At 42.9% G+C, this 19758-nt stretch overlaps 1 protein-coding gene across 8 annotated transcripts in view; it reads left to right on the plus strand.

Annotated features, from left to right (window-relative positions):
- The window catches only part of syne1a (spectrin repeat containing, nuclear envelope 1a), a 234487-nt gene that overhangs the window by 37280 nt on the left and 177449 nt on the right, over positions 1–19758 (plus strand). For all 8 annotated transcript variants that reach the window (XM_046298670.1, XM_046298663.1, XM_046298665.1 and 5 more), the window contains exons 2-8: positions 3376–3437; positions 11931–12026; positions 13221–13304; positions 16970–16990; positions 17213–17305; positions 17495–17664; positions 17859–18055. In XM_046298670.1, coding sequence (XP_046154626.1) covers positions 3376–3437; positions 11931–12026; positions 13221–13304; positions 16970–16990; positions 17213–17305; positions 17495–17664; positions 17859–18055 — 723 coding nt within the window. The remainder of the gene's footprint in view (positions 1–3375; positions 3438–11930; positions 12027–13220; positions 13305–16969; positions 16991–17212; positions 17306–17494; positions 17665–17858; positions 18056–19758) is intronic.

Here is a 19758-nt window from a genome sequence, read left to right on the forward strand (position 1 = left end):
GTCCTATGGACAGATACTCCAATCTCCACTGTGGAGCTTTGCAGCTCCTTCAGGGTTATCTTTAGTCTCTTTGTTGCCTCTCTGATTAATGCCCTCCTTACCTGGCCCGTGAGTTTTGGTGGGCGGCCCTCTCTTGGCAGGTTTGTTGTGGTTCCATATTCTTTCCATTTTTTAATCATGGATTTAATGGTGCTCCGTGGGATGTTCAAAGTTTTTGATATTTTTTTATAACCCAACCGTGATCTGTACTTCTCCACAACGTTGTCCCTGACCTGTTTAGAGAGCTCCTTGGTCTTCATAGTGCCGCTTGCTTGGCAGTGCCCCTTGCTTAGTGGTGTTGCAGAGTCTGGGGCCTTTCAGAACATGTGTATATATACTGAGATCATGTGACAGATCATGTGACACTTAGATGGCACACAGGTGGACTTTGTTTAACTATTTATGTGACTTCTGAATGTAATTGGTTAAACCAGATCTTATTTAGGGTCTTCATAGCAAAGGGGGTGAATACATATGCACGCACAACTGTTCTGTTTTCCTTTTACTTCACATTTGTTTGACTATTTTGTATATGTCCATTACATGAAATCCAAGTAAACATCCATTTAAATTACAGTTGTAATGCAACAAAATAGGAAAAACGCCAAGGGGGATGAATTCTTTTGCAAGGCACTGTGTGTATGGTGAATATCGAATGTAATATGATGTCCCATTAATGTGTTGATATATGAGACAGTGTGAAAGTGATACACCGTTTTCTGCAGATTATTGTGGTCTGAGTTTGTCTGATTCCATAATGATGGTTGAAATATAGTTTACTCCAATGAATATTCTAGTAATATGACGTTCAAACAGCATTTCCCACTTTTGACCAGAAAGCTGTTCTTCTTGTTCTCCTTTTTCTTCCTCTTCTTCTTCATTCTCATTCTTCTGCTTCTTCTTCTTCATTCTCCTTCTTCTTGTTCTCCTTCTTGTTCTTCTTCTTCTCATTCTCCTTGTTCTCCTTCTTCTTCTCATTCTCCTTCTTCTTCTTCTTCTTCTTCATTCTCCTTCTTGTTCTCCTTCTTGTTCTCCTTCTTGTTCTTGTTCTTCTTCTCATTCTCCTTGTTCTCCTTCTCCTTCTCATTCTCCTTGTTCTCCTTCTCCTTCTCATTCTTCTTCTCCTTGTTCTTCTTCTTCTTCTTCTTCTTCTTCTTCTTCTTCTTCTTCTTCTTCTTCTTCTCCTCCTTCTTCTCCTTCTCATTCTCATTCTCCTTCTTCTTCTTCTTCTTCTTCTTCTTCTTCTTCTTCTTCTTCTTCTTCTTCTTCTTCTTCTTCTTCTTCTTCTTCTTCTTCTTCTCATTCTCCTTCTTCTTCTTCAAATCAAATCAAATGTATTTATATAGCCCTTCGTACATCAGATGATATCTCAAAGTGCTGTACAGAAACCCAGCCTAAAACCCCAAACAGAAAGCAATGCAGGTGTAGAAGCACAGTGGCTACGAAAAACTCCCTAGAAAGGCCAAAACCTAGGAAGAAACTGAGAGAGGAACAAGGCTATGAGGGGTGGCCAGTCCTCTTCTGGCTGTGCCGAGTGGAGATTATAACAGAACATGGCCAAGATGTTCAAATGTTCATAAATGACCAGCATGGTCGAATAATAATAATCACAGTAGTTGTCGAGGGTGCAGCAAGTCAGCACCTCAGGAGTAAATGTCAGTTGGCTTTTCATAGCCGATCACTAAGAGTATCTCTACCATTCCTGCTGTCTCTAGAGAGTTGAAAACAGCATGTCTGGGACAGGTAGCACGTCCGGTGAACAGGTCAGGATTCCATAGCCGCAGGCAGAACAGTTGAAACTGGAGCAGCAGCACGGCCAGGTGGACTGGGGACAGCAAGTACTCATCATGCCAGGTAGTCCTGAGGCATGGTCCTAGGGCTCAGGTCCTCCGAGAGAGAGAAAGAAATAGAGAAAGAGAGAATTAGAGAGAGCACACTTACATTCACATAGGACACAGGATAAAACAGGAGAAGTACTCCAGATATAACAAACTGATCCTAGCCCCCCGACACATAAACAACTGCAGCATAAATACCAGAGGCTGAGACAGGAGGGATCAGGAGACACTGTGGCCCCATCTGATGATACCCCCGGACAGGGCCAAACAGGAAGGATATAACCCCACCCACTTTGCCAAAGCACAGCCCCCACACCACTAGAGAGATATCTTCAACCACCAACTTACCATCCTGAGACAAGGTCAAGTATAGCCCACAAAGATCTCCGCCACGGCACAACCCAAGGGGGGGCGCCAACCCAGCCAGGAAGATCACATCAGTGACTCAACCCACTCAATGACACACCCCTCCTAGGGACGGCATGAAAGAGCACCAGTAAGCCAGTGACTCAGCCCCTGTAATAGGGTTAGAGGCAGAGAATCCCAGTGGAGAGGGGAACCGGCCAGGCAGAGACAGCAAGGGTGGTTCGTTGCTCCAGAGCCTTTCCGTTCACCTTCACACTCCTGGGCCTGACTACACTCAATTATATGACCCACTGAAGAGATGAGTCTTCAGTAAAGACTTAAAGGTTGAAACCGAGTCCGCGTCTCTCACATGGGTAGGCAGACCATTCCATAAAAATGGAGCTCTATAGGAGAAAGCCCTGCCTCCAACTGTTTCTTCTTCTTCTTCTTCACCATCTTCTTCTTCTCCTTCTTCTTTCTTTTTCTTTTTCTTCTTACTTTCTCCCCCTCTCTCTTTCACTCTCCCTCTATCTCTGTTAGTCTATCTTTCTCTCAGAGTGAGGAACCCTACAGCGATTTATGCTTTGTCCTAATTTAAGTGGATTGGATTTTTAAGGGACATTGTCAGTAGTATTGATTGTGACTTTGCTAATAGATTTTTATCGCTGGGACCATAACAAACTGTGCCCTTCACTCCCAAGTAAATACGCACAACACACATGATTTTATGTGCTTTTATGTTAGGTGATCAACATACCGAACAGGCAGAGATATAGTTGGGGGCTTGTTGTGAAATGCAAGAATTAGACCTTCTGTCACTCGTGACCCATTTGTATCATAAAAGGGCATCCTTTTAAAAAGCACACAGTTATCAATCAACTTGAAGAGGGGATACAAGTAGGTTGGTTAAAATGCCATCTGAATGTCAGATCTATTCTCATGGAGCAAAGAACAGTAGAGCAGAGGCAGCTAACCACTTAGAGACATTAGGCATAGCAATGCCCTGAATATGGAAGTTGTTAATCAGAGTCATCATCCATCAGTAAGGCCTAACTCAAGCACTGTTCATAACAGTGGTACTGTACAGTTAGAAGAAAGGATGTCCATTCTGTTTGTCTACAAAGCATGTGACCATGATGTTTCTGATTTTCAGATGAGCAAGAGGCAGTGCAGAAGAGGACGTTCACTAAATGGATCAATTCCCACTTGGCAAAGGTAAGAGTCTGTCCCACTGACTGTCTGTCTGTCTGGCAGGCCTTTCTGGTCATTGTTGTGTTCACATTAAAAGAACTGTAAAGATTTAGACCCCCCCCCCATCTGACCAAAACAGGCAGAAATTTCAGGTGGTCTTTTCAAACAGCACTTACACTAAAAGGGGTATTATCATCATTTTCACAGTATTATTCCAACCTCATAGTGTGGAAATATATATAAAACACAGGAAAACACATTTTCACTGCACTGTGCCTTTAAAAGTATTAGGTTAACCAGTCATGAGACTTGGTTGTGCCACCCCCTAGATCACATGCATGCACAGCACACACTCAGACACACTACTGTTCCTTCTCACCTGACCTTACACCAGATAGCCTGTGGATAGCTTTCAGTCTTATATCATACAAAAGTCATTATAGCTTTTTGCTTTCAACAAAAGCAATTTCTGCTTTTCCCCCTCCAGTACAGTGTACTAAATTAGGATCGGTATCATTTCATATTTATGACGTTTTCCATCTCTGCAGGCTATACTGTAGACAAGGTTTGGGCTCAGAGATCGGGGCTAAAACAGAACCCTACTCCTCCTTTGCAACTAATTTGGATTGTTCTGCATAAGAGCTCAAATCCTTCATTTGCCTTCCTATTAGGCTTAGCCTACCATTTAAGCAACAGTGTTTCTGTAACCTAAACCATTACAGTTGGCGCAGCCGCATGCTTTGGTCCGCCATGTGCATGTAATTATAGTATTATAACGTATTAGGCTTCTCAATTTAACCCATTACTGCTTGAAGAGCATGTCGGGGAGCGAGTGGACAAGGCGACTGCGGCACAGCGCCACGCAATTAAACGCTATTTCAATCCGAGCCGCCGCCGCTCTCAAGGTTTCCAATTTGATTACGACAGTGGCCGCATTCATCTGCGGCGAAGCAGAGCAGAAAATTCATTTGAGGAGGCAGTCTGCAGGGAATAAACCTTGACATGATATTAAATATCAGATATCAGGACCTTTGCAGCTGAAAATGACTCACCACCAAAATATTTAAATGTCCTAGATGTGTTATAGCGTTTAAAGTAAATACCTAATCATTTATTTATCGCACTTTATCCCCAGACAGCAAATAGATTAAAGACGTCCTCCAGCTATTTTTAATATCCAAAGTATATATACAGTACACATACAAAAGGATTAAAAAAAAGTTTGTGTTTTGAGGAGAATTGTGTTTTTTTTAAACAAAACTGAAAACTTCGAGGGGTAGGGCATTCGAGGAGTTGGTCTGGCAGAGATTTTTCATATTGTCCCCCCCCCCTAGAGAACAGAAGACAAAAGAGAAAGACCCCCCCCCTCCCACCCGTGCAATGTCACGAGGATACCTGGACCACCTAGTGGAATGTGCCTTTTGTTATGTAAATCAGGTGAATGAGCTGAATAGGAGACTGGAGTGGGACTTTAATGTCATGTAGGGTTGTGCTTTATGCCCTTCTTCTGGGCTACATACATGTCATATTAACAGCCTAATTTGATCCTAATCACCAACCTGAAACTATGTGGATGATATCTCATCAAACCTTCTGGAACGGTGTTGATCTCTCATCAAACCTTCTGGAACGGTGTTGATCTCTCATCAAAACTTCTGGAACGGTGTTGATCTCTCATCAAACCTTCTGGAACGGTGTTGATCTCTCATCAAACCTTCTGGAACGGTGTTGATCTCTCATCAAACCTTCTGGAACGGTGTTGATCTCTCATCAAACCTTCTGGAACGGTGTTGATCTCTCATCAAACCTTCTGGAACGGTGTTGATCTCTCATCAAACCTTCTGGAACGGTGTTGATCTCTCATCAAACCTTCTGGAACGGTGTTGATCTCTCATCAAACCTTCTGGAACGGTGTTGATCTCTCATCAAACCTTCTGGAACGGTGTTGATCTCTCATCAAACCTTCTGGAACGGTGTTGATCTCTCATCAAACCTTCTGGAACGGTGTTGATCTCTCATCAAACCTTCTGGAACGGTGTTGATCTCTCATCAAACCTTCTGGAACAGTGTTGATCTCTCATCAAACCTTCTGGAACGGTGTTGATCTCTCATCAAACCTTCTGGAACGGTGTTGATCTCTCATCAAACCTTCTGGAACGGTGTTGATCTCTCATCAAACCTTCTGGAACGGTGTTGATCTCTCATCAAACCTTCTGGAACGGTGTTGATCTCTCATCAAACCTTCTGGAACGGTGTTGATCTCTCATCAAACCTTCTGGAACGGTGTTGATCTCTCATCAAACCTTCTGGAACGGTGTTGATATCTCATCAAACCTTCTGGAACGGTGTTGATCTCTCATCAAACCTTCTGGAACGGTGTTGATCTCTCATCAAACCTTCTGGAACGGTGTTGATCTCTCATCAAACCTTCTGTAACGGTGTTGATCTCTCATCAAACCTTCTGGAACGGTGTTGATCTCTCATCAAACCTTCTGGAACGGTGTTGATCTCTCATCAAACCTTCTGGAACGGTGTTGATCTCTCATCAAACCTTCTGGAACGGTGTTGATCTCTCATCAAACCTTCTGGAACGGTGTTGATCTCTCATCAAACCTTCTGGAACGGTGTTGATCTCTCATCAAACCTTCTGGAACGGTGTTGATATCTCATCAAACCTTCTGGAACGGTGTTGATCTCTCATCAAACCTTCTGGAACGGTGTTGATCTCTCATCAAACCTTCTGGAACGGTGTTGATCTCTCATCAAACCTTCTGGAACGGTGTTGATCTCTCATCAAACCTTCTGGAACGGTGTTGATCTCTCATCAAACCTTCTGGAACGGTGTTGATATCTCATCAAACCTTCTGGAACGGTGTTGATATCTCATCAAACCTTCTGGAACGGTGTTGATCTCTCATCAAACCTTCTGGAACGGTGTTGATCTCTCATCAAACCTTCTGGAACGGTGTTGATCTCTCATCAAACCTTCTGGAACGGTGTTGATCTCTCATCAAACCTTCTGGAACGGTGTTGATATCTCATCAAACCTTCTGGAACGGTGTTGATATCTCATCAAACCTTCTGGAACGGTGTTGATATCTCATCAAACCTTCTGGAACGGTGTTGATCTCTCATCAAACCTTCTGGAACGGTGTTGATATCTCATCAAACCTTCTGGAACGGTGTTGATCTCTCATCAAACCTTCTGGAACGGTGTTGATCTCTCATCAAACCTTCTGGAACGGTGTTGATATCTCATCAAACCTTCTGGAACGGTGTTGATATCTCATCAAACCTTCTGGAACGGTGTTGATATCTCATCAAACCTTCTGGAACGGTGTTGATATCTCATCAAACCTTCTGGAACGGTGTTGATATCTCATCAAACCTTCTGGAACGGTGTTGATCTCTCATCAAACCTTCTGGAATGGTGTTGATCTCTCATCAAAGCACTGGGGAAGACAGGGAATCAGCCAGGACTACCTGACATAGTTTGCTCTTTACGATTAAACTCGACATGTTTGATTTAGGCTACCTCCTCTCTTCTGGAATGATTATATCGCTGCTCTGTGCTCTGTCTAAATAGCTTTTAAATTCTTAAAGGTAATTGCGTCGCTTTTTTTCTGACTCGTCTCATGTTGATTAAAACCCCCCCCCGCCTTATACCATCCCTTCTTCATGCCTATTTAACCTCTTCCTCCTTGAGCATAACGTTACCTTAGCGACCGATGGCAGCATGTAGGCCTATTTGTCTTAGTGGAATGCTTTGTGTCAGGTTGGTAAACGGGTTGTTAAACAGAAATGGCGCAAAGACTGTGTTGAACATAGGGTGTGTCTCTATGAGGTTGCCTTGTTGAGGGAAATAATTAGGCCTGTAGTGGAGTGCTGTTGGCTGAAACCTAGCTGACGTAACTCTACTCCATGGTGAAGGAAGTTTCTGATAAACTCCACCAACGGAGTGGAGCAGCGACCAGGCTTTCTGGAATTCATCTCTGACTACATCAATTCGGCAAGGTCAGTACTTTCAAAAAATTACAATTATGAAACGCCCACCTTGTATCTATGTTTGTCCTTTGTAGTTGTGTGCCTTTCTTTGTTTGCTGAAATCCCTACTTTTGCAATAAACGTCAATCAAATACAACCACCGACTCTTCCCTTGTTGAAATTTAAATGGCACATTTGCACTGAGTTGCCATCTTAGAGCAACAGCAATGAGCAAACAGTCAGTGGTTCAATTTGATGAATGTTTATTGTTAAAGTATGGCCTCCTGAGTGGTGCAGTGGTCTAAGGCTCTGCATCGCTGGCAGGGATGTTCTTGTCCCATCGCGCACAAGCGACTCCTGTGGCGGGCTGGGTGCAGTGCACGCTGACATGGTCGCCAGGTGTATGGTGTTTCCTCCGACACATTGGTATGACTGGCTTCTGGGTTAAGTGGGCATTGTGTCAGGAAGCAGTGCGGCTTGGCTGGATTGTGTTTCGGAGGATGCATGCCTCTCCCGAGTCCGTACGGGAGTTGCAGGGATGAGACAAGACTGTAACTACCAATTGGGGAGAAAAAAAAAAGTTTCATTTTTTGGGGGAAAAAAAGTATTTGAGCAAACAAAGGCACGCAACTACAGAGGACAAACATAAGTACAAAGTAAACATTTCCTAAGAGCTGTTCTTGTCTATTGATATTCTGTATTATGTTTTATATTTTGTGTGGACCCCAGGAAGAGTAGCAGCTGCTTTTGCAACAGCTTATGGGGATTCTAATAAAGTACCAAAATACCAAATCAGAAATTTCCTTCACCATAGAAGTTTAGTCAGCTAGCTAAAACCAAGCCTATGGGTTCCTCTATACATGTTTGCCTTTGAATTCCCTGCAATAAAACAAACAAGTTGAAATATTATTTTTTTTAAACCCCGTGTAGAAAGATGTTGTGAGGCCCTAGCTAGGCTGGGCTCCCTTTTTAACTAGTCCCTTGGAAAGAGAGAGAGAGGCAAGCTAGCTGAACTAGTGGGTTAAGCACGGCTCTCCAAGGGTAGAGGCTCATTACCATAGTTATCTCAGGCCTTTAATTCTCAGCCTAAAGGTATGTGATTAATCGTTATAACGTAGGTAGGTGAGATAACGCTGGTATGAGGGATACACCCTCTCCTTCCCCCCTGCTTCCTTCCCCCTCCTGGGCCTACCCCTCCACAGGTAACAAAAGATAATTTCATATGAGCTCTGACAAAGGGGCAAAGATAGAAGAGCGCAGTTATAGAAAATGTGAATGGTTTCCTATTACACAGGGTAATATACCGTCTGGTAATTTACCGTCTTGTCTATACTGAAACTTTGTTGAACCAGGACCTACATAGCATAGTATGTATGACAGTATGATTTATTTTCAGTGCACATCCACATATGCAAAACCATCCCAAAGCAAGATCAGCCAGCATGGGTGAGCCAGGGAGAATGTATTTATTTATATGCCTCTGCATGTTGCACAGAAGAATATGATTAAAGCACTCAGACTGAAGAGCTTTTAAGTTGAACTCAGCTACTCAGCAGAGAGAGTGAGAGTGAGAGAGAGAGAGAGAGAGAGAGAGAGAGAGAGAGAGAGAGAGAGAGAGAGAGAGAGAGAGAGAGAGAGAGAGAGAGAGAGAGAGAGAGGGGGAGAAGACCCTCATTTTCCATTTTGACAAATCCTCTGTGAGAAGGTTAGGGCTTAATTATGGGCTGGCCAGTGTGAGCGGCACGGCAGGCTCATCATCTCTCAGCAAACAGCTGGGCTAGGCTAAACTAGCTGCATTAATCAGCAGCCAAGTGTTCCCAGAGATTACTGCAAAGCCCCACTGACCATTGTAAACACTTTTTTCACCCTGTCTCTTACTCTTTCTTTCTTCTCTCAGACATTATGGCACACAACTCGTCCCAACCCCCTTCCTCATCCCACAACTTATATTTTCAATGTTACTTCTCTACTCCTGTATGTCTCTATCATCTTGTCTGTATCTCATCGTTATTCTTTCCTGGATCTTCTTCCATTCAGTCTCTCTTCCTTCTTCCATTCTCTTTTCCCTTTCTCTCTCTCTCTCTCTCTCTCTCTCTCTCTCTCTCTCTCTCTCTCTCTCTCTCTCTCTCTCTCTCTCTCTCTCTCTCTCTCTCTCTCTCTCTCTCTCTCTCAATTCAATTCAATTGACTTTATTGACATGGCAAGTTAATTTCTACTTACATTGTCAAAGTATACATATCGAAAAATAAAAATGTATATTTTATATATATAAATAAATGGTGGGACCAACAGCAATAATAATAGTAGTAGTGGACATGGGTTTACCATTAACAACAACTATAAAAACAATATTAATGAGAACAACAATCATTAAAGCAATGGTAGTAGACCAGTGTCAACATGATTGAGAAGACACATGACCTGGTAGTGGACCAGTGTCAACATGACTGAGAAGACACATGATGTGGTATGAAAGACAAAACAAAACAAGATGGGAAATATTATCGATATTACTTTGCACTTTTCACTGGCTGTCCCTCAGGTTGTGGCAGGAGGACACATATTTGGCTGCCAAAACTGCAAATTTTGGCTTTTCACCCAATAAATATTTGATTTTTTATTAATCTTTTATAGTTTAAAATTCTTTGTATTGAATTATAATTTTGGGAAAGAAATATTCTCTTAGATCTGAGTATTTGTCACAATGTAATAGGACATGCAGCTCTGTCTCTACCTCTCCCCTGGTGCAGAGTGAGCACAGCCTTTCCTCTCTGGGCAGCCAGGTTTGTCTGTGACGACCGGTCTCTATAGCCAGACTGTGTTCACTGAGTCTGTACCTAGTCAATGTTTTCCTCAGTTTTCTATCAGTCACAGTGGTCAGATAGTCTGCCACCATGTACTGTCTGTTTAGAGTTAAATAGCATTGAAGTTTACTTTGATTCTTTGTGGTGTCTTTCCAATAGGTGATATATTTTTATTTTTGTTTTGTGATGATTTGGTTGGGCCAGATTTTCTGAGTGCTGTCCTGAGGCTCTATGGGGTCTCTCTCTCTCTCTCTCTCTCTCTCTCTCTCTCTCTCTCTCTCTCTCTCTCTCTCTCTCTCTCTCTCTCTCTCTCTCTTTCTCTCTTTGCCTCTCTCTCTCTTTCTCTCTCTCTTTCTCTCTCTACCTCTCTCTCCCTCTTTCTCTCTCTCTCTCTCTCTCTCTCTCTCTCTCTCTCTCTCTCTCTCTCTCTCTCTCTCTCTCTCTCTCTCTTCTCTCTCTCTCTCTCTCTCTCTCTCTCTCTCTCTCTCTCTCTCTCTCTCTCTCTCTCTCTCTCTCTCTCTCTCTCTCTCTCTCTCTCTCTCTCTCTCTCTCTCTCTCTCTCTCTCTCTCTCTCTACCTCTCTCTCTCCCTCTCTCCACCCCCCCTCTCTAAGCATGCACATAAGGTCATAGACAAGCACACTTACAGAGGCTGGGATGTTTCCAATCAATTAAAGCCCAGACACTCACATGTAATTAGTTCCTAAAGCCCTTGATTTATTTATCTGACTCCTGTGACTGAGCTAAGTAAATGGATATTACTTCCTTATTTTGTAATTAGTCAAATTTTCCTCATTAACTCTTGGATTATAACGAGCTAATAGGAGAATTTAACTTCAATTAGCCTGTGGCATAATTTGTCCATCTGTAGAGGCTTCGGTAAAGGGTTTTTCTGTCACTCATTGAAAGTGACACAAATGCATTCTGAACATTAAAATATTTAAAGCAATGGAACTATTAGAAGTGGAATTAAAGAGGAAAGCTCATTGCTAATTAATTTTGAGAGTTGTGTGAGGTAGGGTCTTTGCTTCTCTTTCTTTCTCACTCTCTCTGTTCTCTTGTACAACATGTCTGGGTCTAGATTCCCTATTCCTTTGGTCTCACTCTCTTGGTCTCCCTTTACTTTACCTCCCTGCCTCTCTTCTTCCCACCCCACCCCCTCTTCCCCCCCTCTCTTTTTGCTAATCTCACTCTGAATGGCTGAATGCCTTTCCCTCTAAACCTCTCCTCAGCCCCACCATGTGACTATGCTTTAAGAGAAATCATTGATGTGGAGTCAGGGAGAAATTGAGATATGTGTCTCTCCAGTGTGGAGGGCCACGTCAGGTCATGGAGGGAGTTCTTGAGAGGGGCTCACTTTGAAAATCATCAGCATATTTCTGGATTTTGGGATTCGGGACCCCTTTCAAAAGAGACTGATCCTCCTTGCTGTCAATCAATCGTCCCACAGCCAAGCTTTCCTGTGGCTCAGAATATCCTTTTTAACAGGACTTTGTGAATGTATTGTGATCATGCATATTACATGCTTGGAGACTTACTGCGCTATAAGACATGTTGCATTTATTACAATAACCATTAAGTCTAGAAAACTGATCTTGATGGGTTGAGTTTCCGAGAAAATTTGACCTAATAGCTTTAGTTGGGTAATTACTGTATGGCACAGAACACTTCCATAAACATTGAACTAATGCAGCTTTGGATTGACTGTTGTTTGTTATGGTTCCCCCCAGCGTGTCCCGTCCCTGGTGGTGACAGACCTGTTTGAGGACATCAAGGATGGGGTGATGCTGCTGGCCCTGCTGGAGATCCTGTCTGGACAGAAGCTGGTGAGTCCTGGACCAACCTGCTCTGGGATCAGTTTAACTAGTCTGCACGTGGTCTCACTCAGGGCAGCAACAAAGGCCCTCCCTACACTCATGGCTTTGGGTCAGATTAATTGCACTTGGTCTTGGTCACAATGTTGTTGTCTCATTATAAATACCAATCCAAGCCCACCAGATCCCCAACATGCAGGGTTAAACTCTAAAGCTTCCTTGATGATGTTCAACTGAAATGACAGTAAGCTCTCTCATCAAAAAACAGAGCAATGGGAATGTAATGAAGGCAGGGTTGACATGGAAAACTGTTTGTAAAGGGCATTTGATGACTGATTTTGAATACTACTGTGAAAGACTTTCTCTGTGAACCCTGCCCTCAAAGCTATGTTCACAGCATATCTAAGGACATCAGTGAATGTGAGAATGGAAACAATTACATGGAAATGCTTATTGATTAGTCTTTATTAGGATGTTTGGTTGGAAAGAAATCAGGCTAGATAAACAGGGAAAAGCCCTGGGGTACACACACACACACACACACACACACACACACACACACACACACACACACACACACACACACACACACACACACACACACACACACACACACACACACACACACACACACACACACACACACACACACACACACACACACACACACACACTATTTGATGGTCCCACAAGGCCAATACAGCCTTGGGTCTAAGCTGTCTGTTATATTGATCTCTTTGCTAAAAGGCAAACACACTTTTCTCTCTATCTCTGTTTCTCTATGTCTGTCCCTCTCCGTTTCTGTTTTCTCTTCCTTGTTTGTTATGTGAATCTCATTCTTGTTTTCTTTGTTATTCAATCTGCCATCTGTCCCTCTTCTCAGTCTCTTTCTACTTTCCATTCAGTTATTTTTATTGTCAATGTCCCTCGGTAGCTTTTTCTTTCTCTTTAACATCCTTCTGACTCTGTAACTGTATGTATCTTTAACTCTGTCTTATATTACTTCCCCACTCCCTGTCTCTACCCCCCCCTCTCTCTCTCCCTTCTCCCTCTCCCTCTCCCCTCTCTCCCTCTCTCCCTCTCCCTCTCTCTCTCTCTCTCTCTCTCTCTCTCTCTCTCTCTCTCTCTCTCTCTCTCTCTCTCTCTCTCTCTCACTCTCTATATATATATATATATATATATATATATATATATCTCCCCCTCTAGCCATGTGAGCAGGGGAGGAAGCTGCGGAGGATCCACTGGGTCTCCAACATCGGCACGGCGCTCAACTTCCTGGAGGGCAGAAAGGTAGGAGTGCTCCATCTCTACCTTTCCCCCTCTCCTCTCCTCCTCAATCCCTGTCTTTCTCTCCCCCTCCACCCCTTTACCCCTCTAACCCTCTATCCCTCTACCCCTCCATCCATCTCCCCTCCATTCCTCTCCCCCTCCATCTCTCTACCACTCTCCCCCTCTCCCACTAACCCAATGACCCTCTCCCACTCTCCTCCCCTCCCCCTCCGTCCAACTCCCCCTCCATCCTTCCACCCCTCTACCTGTATACTCATTCATCCCTCTCACCCTCCATCCCTCTCCCCCTCCATCCCTCTGCCCCTCTCCCTTGACACACATGGTTCAGGTGATGGCCTTGGGGTCAGAACGAGGAAGACTGACCCCGGATGACTCTTTCTCTACTACATTCCCCTCTCTACCCCCCTCCCATCTCCCTTTGCCCTGCTGTATCTTCCTTCCTCCTTCTCCTTATCTATCTCTATCTATCTATCTCTCTCTCTCTCTCTCTCTCTCTCTCTCTCTCTCTCTCTCTCTCTCTCTCTCTCTCTCTCTCTCTCTCTCTCAAATGAACTGTTTTCCCTCACTCCATGAGATCCATGTCTATAACCAGTATTCCATCCAACCATTGTATGCGAGTAAAGTACATGTAGAATAGAAATGTCATGACAGGCCTGATGGAAACAGAAAATGTGTCGGTAAACTTTCCAAATGTCGACAAAACAAAATATGCTAGAGAAGGTGGGCTCTTTTTGTGTCTGTAAAATGAATTATGCGAGAAGTGGCGGTGGAAATGCCTTCATGTGCAAATATTGATATAATAAACATAATATTGAGGTAAACTTGGAGTCACGCAATGATATGTTGTGTGGTCTTCCCACTAAGACTCGGGTAACCATGTAGTTTATTAGGCTACAGATGAAATAAGTTTTGATGAACTTCACAGGGTGGGGAAAGTGCACCGTGATGAGCTCAATGCTGCTTTCCTATAAAAATTGAGGGTCTTATTCTGGTGACATGATGATCGATGCTTGACTGCTATTTGACAAAGAGAAATATTCTCTGCCTTATCCATAATGATCTCATCATGTTTACTAGCCTACCCACACTGTATCTGCTGGCTAGAGAACACGAGCCCAGACCAGAGTAGGCGCATTTGCTATCACAACAGTTTTTGTTATATTCACGTCATTTAGCAGACGCTCTTATCCAGAGTGCATACATTTTCCATACTAATCCTCCATGGGAATCAAACTTACTATCCTGGCGTTGCAAGTGCCATGCTCTACCAACTGAGCTACACGGGACATTGCGCTTTAGATTTTTAGGCTGTACATGAAAAGTACATTTTGTGTCATCACTCACTGATTTGTGTCCACAACAAGTCCGTTTGGTGGAAACACACCATTGGTGGGAAAATGTGCTTCTTTTCTTTATGCTGATTTTAGAATATTCACATGAAAATCTGTCGCCAATTGGATGGAAACCGAATTGATGAGATGGATTCCCAGTATTAGATGGCTAATACTCCACATAGCATGTCTTTGGATATACATAAATAAATCCCCAGCTTGCGTCTGGGGGGACATTGATTTAGCTTCTTCCTGCACTGTGACAGGGTTAAACCCTAAATTCTACAACAATAATCTGCAGTCTGGAGTGTAGACACCGAGATTGGGTGTCTCTGCCATGCCATGCTGGGATGGGTGTGTGTGTGTGTGTGTGTGTGTGTGTGCGTGTAAATCCTATATGTCCATAGACTGTATTTAGATTTGATTTTAGTTCCTATCCTCAGTGTTCTTTTACCACATTATCACATCTCCCTATCTCATATCTGTCACAATGGGAGCATGATTTAATATCTGCTGTTGCCTACAGTATATGATGTTTGGTCTCTCTCTGTCAGATAGCTGTTATATTGGTCAGACTGGTCGTGTCCAAATAATCCATACTTGCGTCCTAAATAGTAGGCCGTTTGGGTATGCAAAAACATTATGTTTAATAGTATGTGACTTTTAGAACATCTAGCAGCGGTGTAAAGTACCTAAATAAAACTACTTTAAAGTATTGCTTAGGTAGTTTTTTGAGGGTATCTGTACTTTACTTTAATTTTCTATTTTTGATTACTTTTACTTTTACTTCTACATTCCTAAAGAAAATAATGTACTTTTTGCTCCTTACATTTTCCCTGACACCCAAAAGTACTCATTTCATTTTGAATGCTTAGCAAGACAGGAAAATGGTCCAATTCACACACTTATCAAGAGAACACCCCTGGTCATCCCTACTGCCTCTGATCTGGTGGACTCACTAAATACTCACCACTTTGTTTGTAAATGAAGTCTGAGTGTTGGTTCCGAATAGCTAATCTTCTGCGTTGGTGTTCAAATGTAGGCTAAGAATATTTTTGTTCTTCTTAAAATGATCACGAGTATTGTATTGTAGGCTGCATCTTTGAAAACATATTTTCTTGCCCTTCGTCAGAGTTTTTAAATGAAATACTAAACCATCTTTTTATTTCTGAGTGTTTCGGCACCGCGGTCTCAGGATCTGGATGCGTTAATGATGTCATGTTAATCAGGCCTTTTGATTTGAAGTTAAGGATTGTTTTAGTTTTGTAGACTACGCTACCTATTTAATATTTGTATGTATGGAAAAGCCTTATAGCAGTCATTCTGATCTCATTCCCTTTGATCAGTGCTTTAGTTTATTATGTTGCTGTCCAGAGGTTCTGAATTTGCGATGTCTTTGCGATGCCCTGTCTTTGTCATATTGTTGAAGCAGTGTCCCTCCATCTACTGTCAACCACTATCTTTACATAGTCTAAGGACCCCATTCTGATATGAAGTGCTGTATTATGTATAAACTGCCTGCCTACTAGACCTAATCTCTAGTCCTGTCTTAGATTTAGAAACATGAATTATATGTACAGTACTGCTCAGTCTCTGACCCTCTCTCAAGTGGAGCTTCTACAGTTTTTCCTTTCCCACCCCGTACTGTCCCTCCTCTATACCACAGTCCCAGTGTAACATGATAACCTTTAATGCTCAGACTCATCTCCTCTGTAATATACCCTCTGATATGGATGATATGATGAATGCCCAGGCCCTCTCTCTCTATGATATACCCCCCCCCCCGCTCTCTCTCTCTCTCTCTCTCTCTCTCTCTCTCTCTCTCTCTCTCTCTCTCTCTCTCTCTCTCTCTCTCTCTCTCTCTCTCTCTCTCTCTCTCTCTCTCTCTCTCTTTCTACTCTCTGCTGGGTGTAATCCCCGGTGCTGTCTGTGTATAGGTGATAGATCTGTCCTCTCAGCCCGCCGTAGAGCAGCCAGGGTTATCTCACTGTTAGTCTTTATCGCTTGGCTCACACTCGATGAGGCACCCCGCTGTCACTCACCCACACTATATATGGGGCGGCAGGGTAGCCTAGTGGTTAGAGCATTGGACTAGTAAATGGGAGGTTGCAAGTTCAAACCCCCAAACTGACAAGGTATAAAGCTGTCGTTCTGCCCCTGAACAGGCAGTTAACCCACTGTTCCTAGGCCATCATTGAAAATAAGAATTTGTTCTTAACTGACTTGCCTGGTTAAATAAATACACATTTTTAAAATACCTCCTCTAACTGCCTCCAATCTCTGTCTATCTCTCTTTTGCTCCCTCTCTCTCCTTTTTTCTCACGCTCACTCAAGTCTGCGTACAGGGGATCACCGGTTAGTACCAGCTTATTTGATGTTTTCATGAATGTTATTATGAATTATATTTAACTTGGGTACTGTGTTCATAGTCCGTATCCGTATTTCCATATGTTGTACCACTGCTAGATTGAGTGAATTTGTGCATATTTGTTCCAAACAGTATGTATTAGAACGGATATGACTTCTGATAAGTGATATTCTACCGTATAATGCTAGATATTGTATGTTGTGACACAGATCAAGCTAGTCAACATCAACTCGACTGACATCGTCGATGGAAGACCATCTATCGTGCTGGGGTTGATTTGGACAATAATCCTCTATTTCCAGGTATAGTGCCTCTGTGGTGGGTAGGTGTCATCTCACTACAAATAATGCAGCACTATTGCACAATTACACAATAAAGGCAATGGTGTTTCATTTTGTGAGTCAACCACCGTCTTCTTGGCACAAAAAAGCTCTGCTTTCTCTATAGCAAAAATTCTCTCTCTCTCTATCGCTCTCTCTCCCGTTGTGCAGATAGAGGAGTTGACCAGTAACCTGCCAGCGCTCCAGGCCCTCTCTAGCAGCACCTCCTCAGTGGACAGCTCTGACACCACCAGCCCGCCTGTCAAGAGGAGGCCCCTCCTTCCGCTGCAGGGTGGGGCCAGGAAGGCCCTACTTAGATGGGTCCAGCAGACCGCCACCAAGTACGGGGACACTACAGCCACTGCACCTGCTGCAATATAACATGATGATACTTATGATATTACTAACTACAGTAACACTTCTATTACCAGTACTAATCGTGGTTGTGGTGATAGCTACTGATAATGATATTACGATAGCTAATAATAAGTGATGGGTGTTATTGATGTAATGCTGTATTTGTCTGTTCCTTCAGGCATCTGGGGATCGACGTGAAAGACTTTGGGCCGAGCTGGCGTACAGGTGTGGCATTCTTCGCAGTGATCCTCTCTCTTCGACCCCACCTGGTCGACATGGAGCGTGTGCGGAGGAGAGCCAATCGAGAGAACCTGCAGGAAGCCTTCTCATTGGCCGAGACTGAGCTGGGCATTCCGCAGCTACTGGACCCAGAAGGTAAACCACAGCCAGAGAGGTCATTTCCTGTTTGCCAAATTAATGTGGGTCGTTCCACGAAATTAGTGCCTTTTGGGTGCCTTTAAAATGTTATATAGAAATTGTGCACAAACATTGAAAAAGCATGTTATATTAAATTGAGTGCCCTTTAATATAGAACACATGGAAAATTCAATAAATCTGTTTTTTTATTTGAATAAAGACTTAATTCAGCATTTTGACATGTCCGTCTATGCATCCTCTGTGACTTCTGGGAAGATACTAGCCCACTTAATCCTAACATTTATCCAAGTTGTAAAGTTATTTTGTTCCTTTGACAAAGCCATTTCTCTAGATTACTATTTATTTCATGTGATTAGTGATTCATTTTAAGGTTAAGAAAACGTTCCCTCATTTTAAGGTCAACCCTGTTACGTGAACTGAACTGTAATTTTTAATACAGTGAAACTATTTTTTAAATTTTTACATTGAACATCTAATAGTCAAATCATAGTGTAAAAGCAGGTGAGCAGGATCTTCTCTTCTGGGCCATGTTCTGGTGTTTTGTGATGAACATCTGAGAGGGTTGAACATAACACGTCATCCCTGTTACCCATATAGACAGGTTACAAATGTTTTAACAATAAAACAGTTTTTGGTGAAGCTTGCATTCAATTGTCCTCCCTGTTTCACACAACCAGCTTCCATTCCCCCTGTCACAAGGGGATTTATGGATGACTTAAGATGTCATCCAGAAGTCATCAAAACTGTTACGGTAAACCCTGTTACGGCAAACCCTGTTACGGTGAACCCTGTTCAAATCAAAATCAAATCAAATCAAATTTTATTTGTCACATACACATGGTTAGCAGATGTTAATGCGAGTGTAGCGAAATGCTTGTGCTTCTAGTTCCGACAATGCAGTGATAACCAACAAGTAATCTAACTAACAATTCCAAAACTACTGTCTTATACACAGTGTAAGGGGATAAGGAATATGTACATAAGGATATATGAATGAGTGAGTGATGGTACAGAGCAGCATACAGTAGATGGTATCGAGTACAGTATATACATATGAGATGAGTGTGTAGACAAAGTAAACAAAGTGGCATAGTTAAAGTGGCTAGTGATACATGTATTACATAAGGATGCAGTCGATGATGTAGAGTACAGTATATACATATGCATATGAGATGAATAATGTAGGGTAAGTAACATTATATAAGGTAGCATTGTTTAAAGTGGCTAGTGATATATTTACATCATTTCCCATCAATTCCCATTATTAAAATGACTGGAGTTGGGTCAGTGTCAATGACAGTGTGTTGGCAGCAGCCACTGTTACGGTAAATCCTGTTACGGTCAAAGCTGTAACGGTCAACCCTGTTACGGTCAACCCTGTTACGGTCAAAGCTGTTACGGTCAAAGCTGTTACGGTCAAAGCTGTTACGGTCAACCCTGTTACGGTCAAAGCTGTTACGGTCAACCCTGTTACGGTCAACCCTGTTACGGTCAACCCTGTTACGGTCAACCCTGTTACGGTCAACCCTGTTATGGTCAACCCTGTTACGGTCAACCCTGTTACGGTCAACCCTGTTACGGTCAACCCTGTTATGGTCAACCCTGTTACGGTCAACCCTGTTACGGTCAACCCTGTTACGGTCAACCCTGTTACGGTCAAAGCTGTTACGGTCAACCCTGTTACGGTCAACTCTGTTACG

Source organism: Oncorhynchus gorbuscha, linkage group LG14 (genome assembly GCF_021184085.1).
Source record: "Oncorhynchus gorbuscha isolate QuinsamMale2020 ecotype Even-year linkage group LG14, OgorEven_v1.0, whole genome shotgun sequence".
Lineage (NCBI taxonomy): Eukaryota > Metazoa > Chordata > Actinopteri > Salmoniformes > Salmonidae > Oncorhynchus > Oncorhynchus gorbuscha.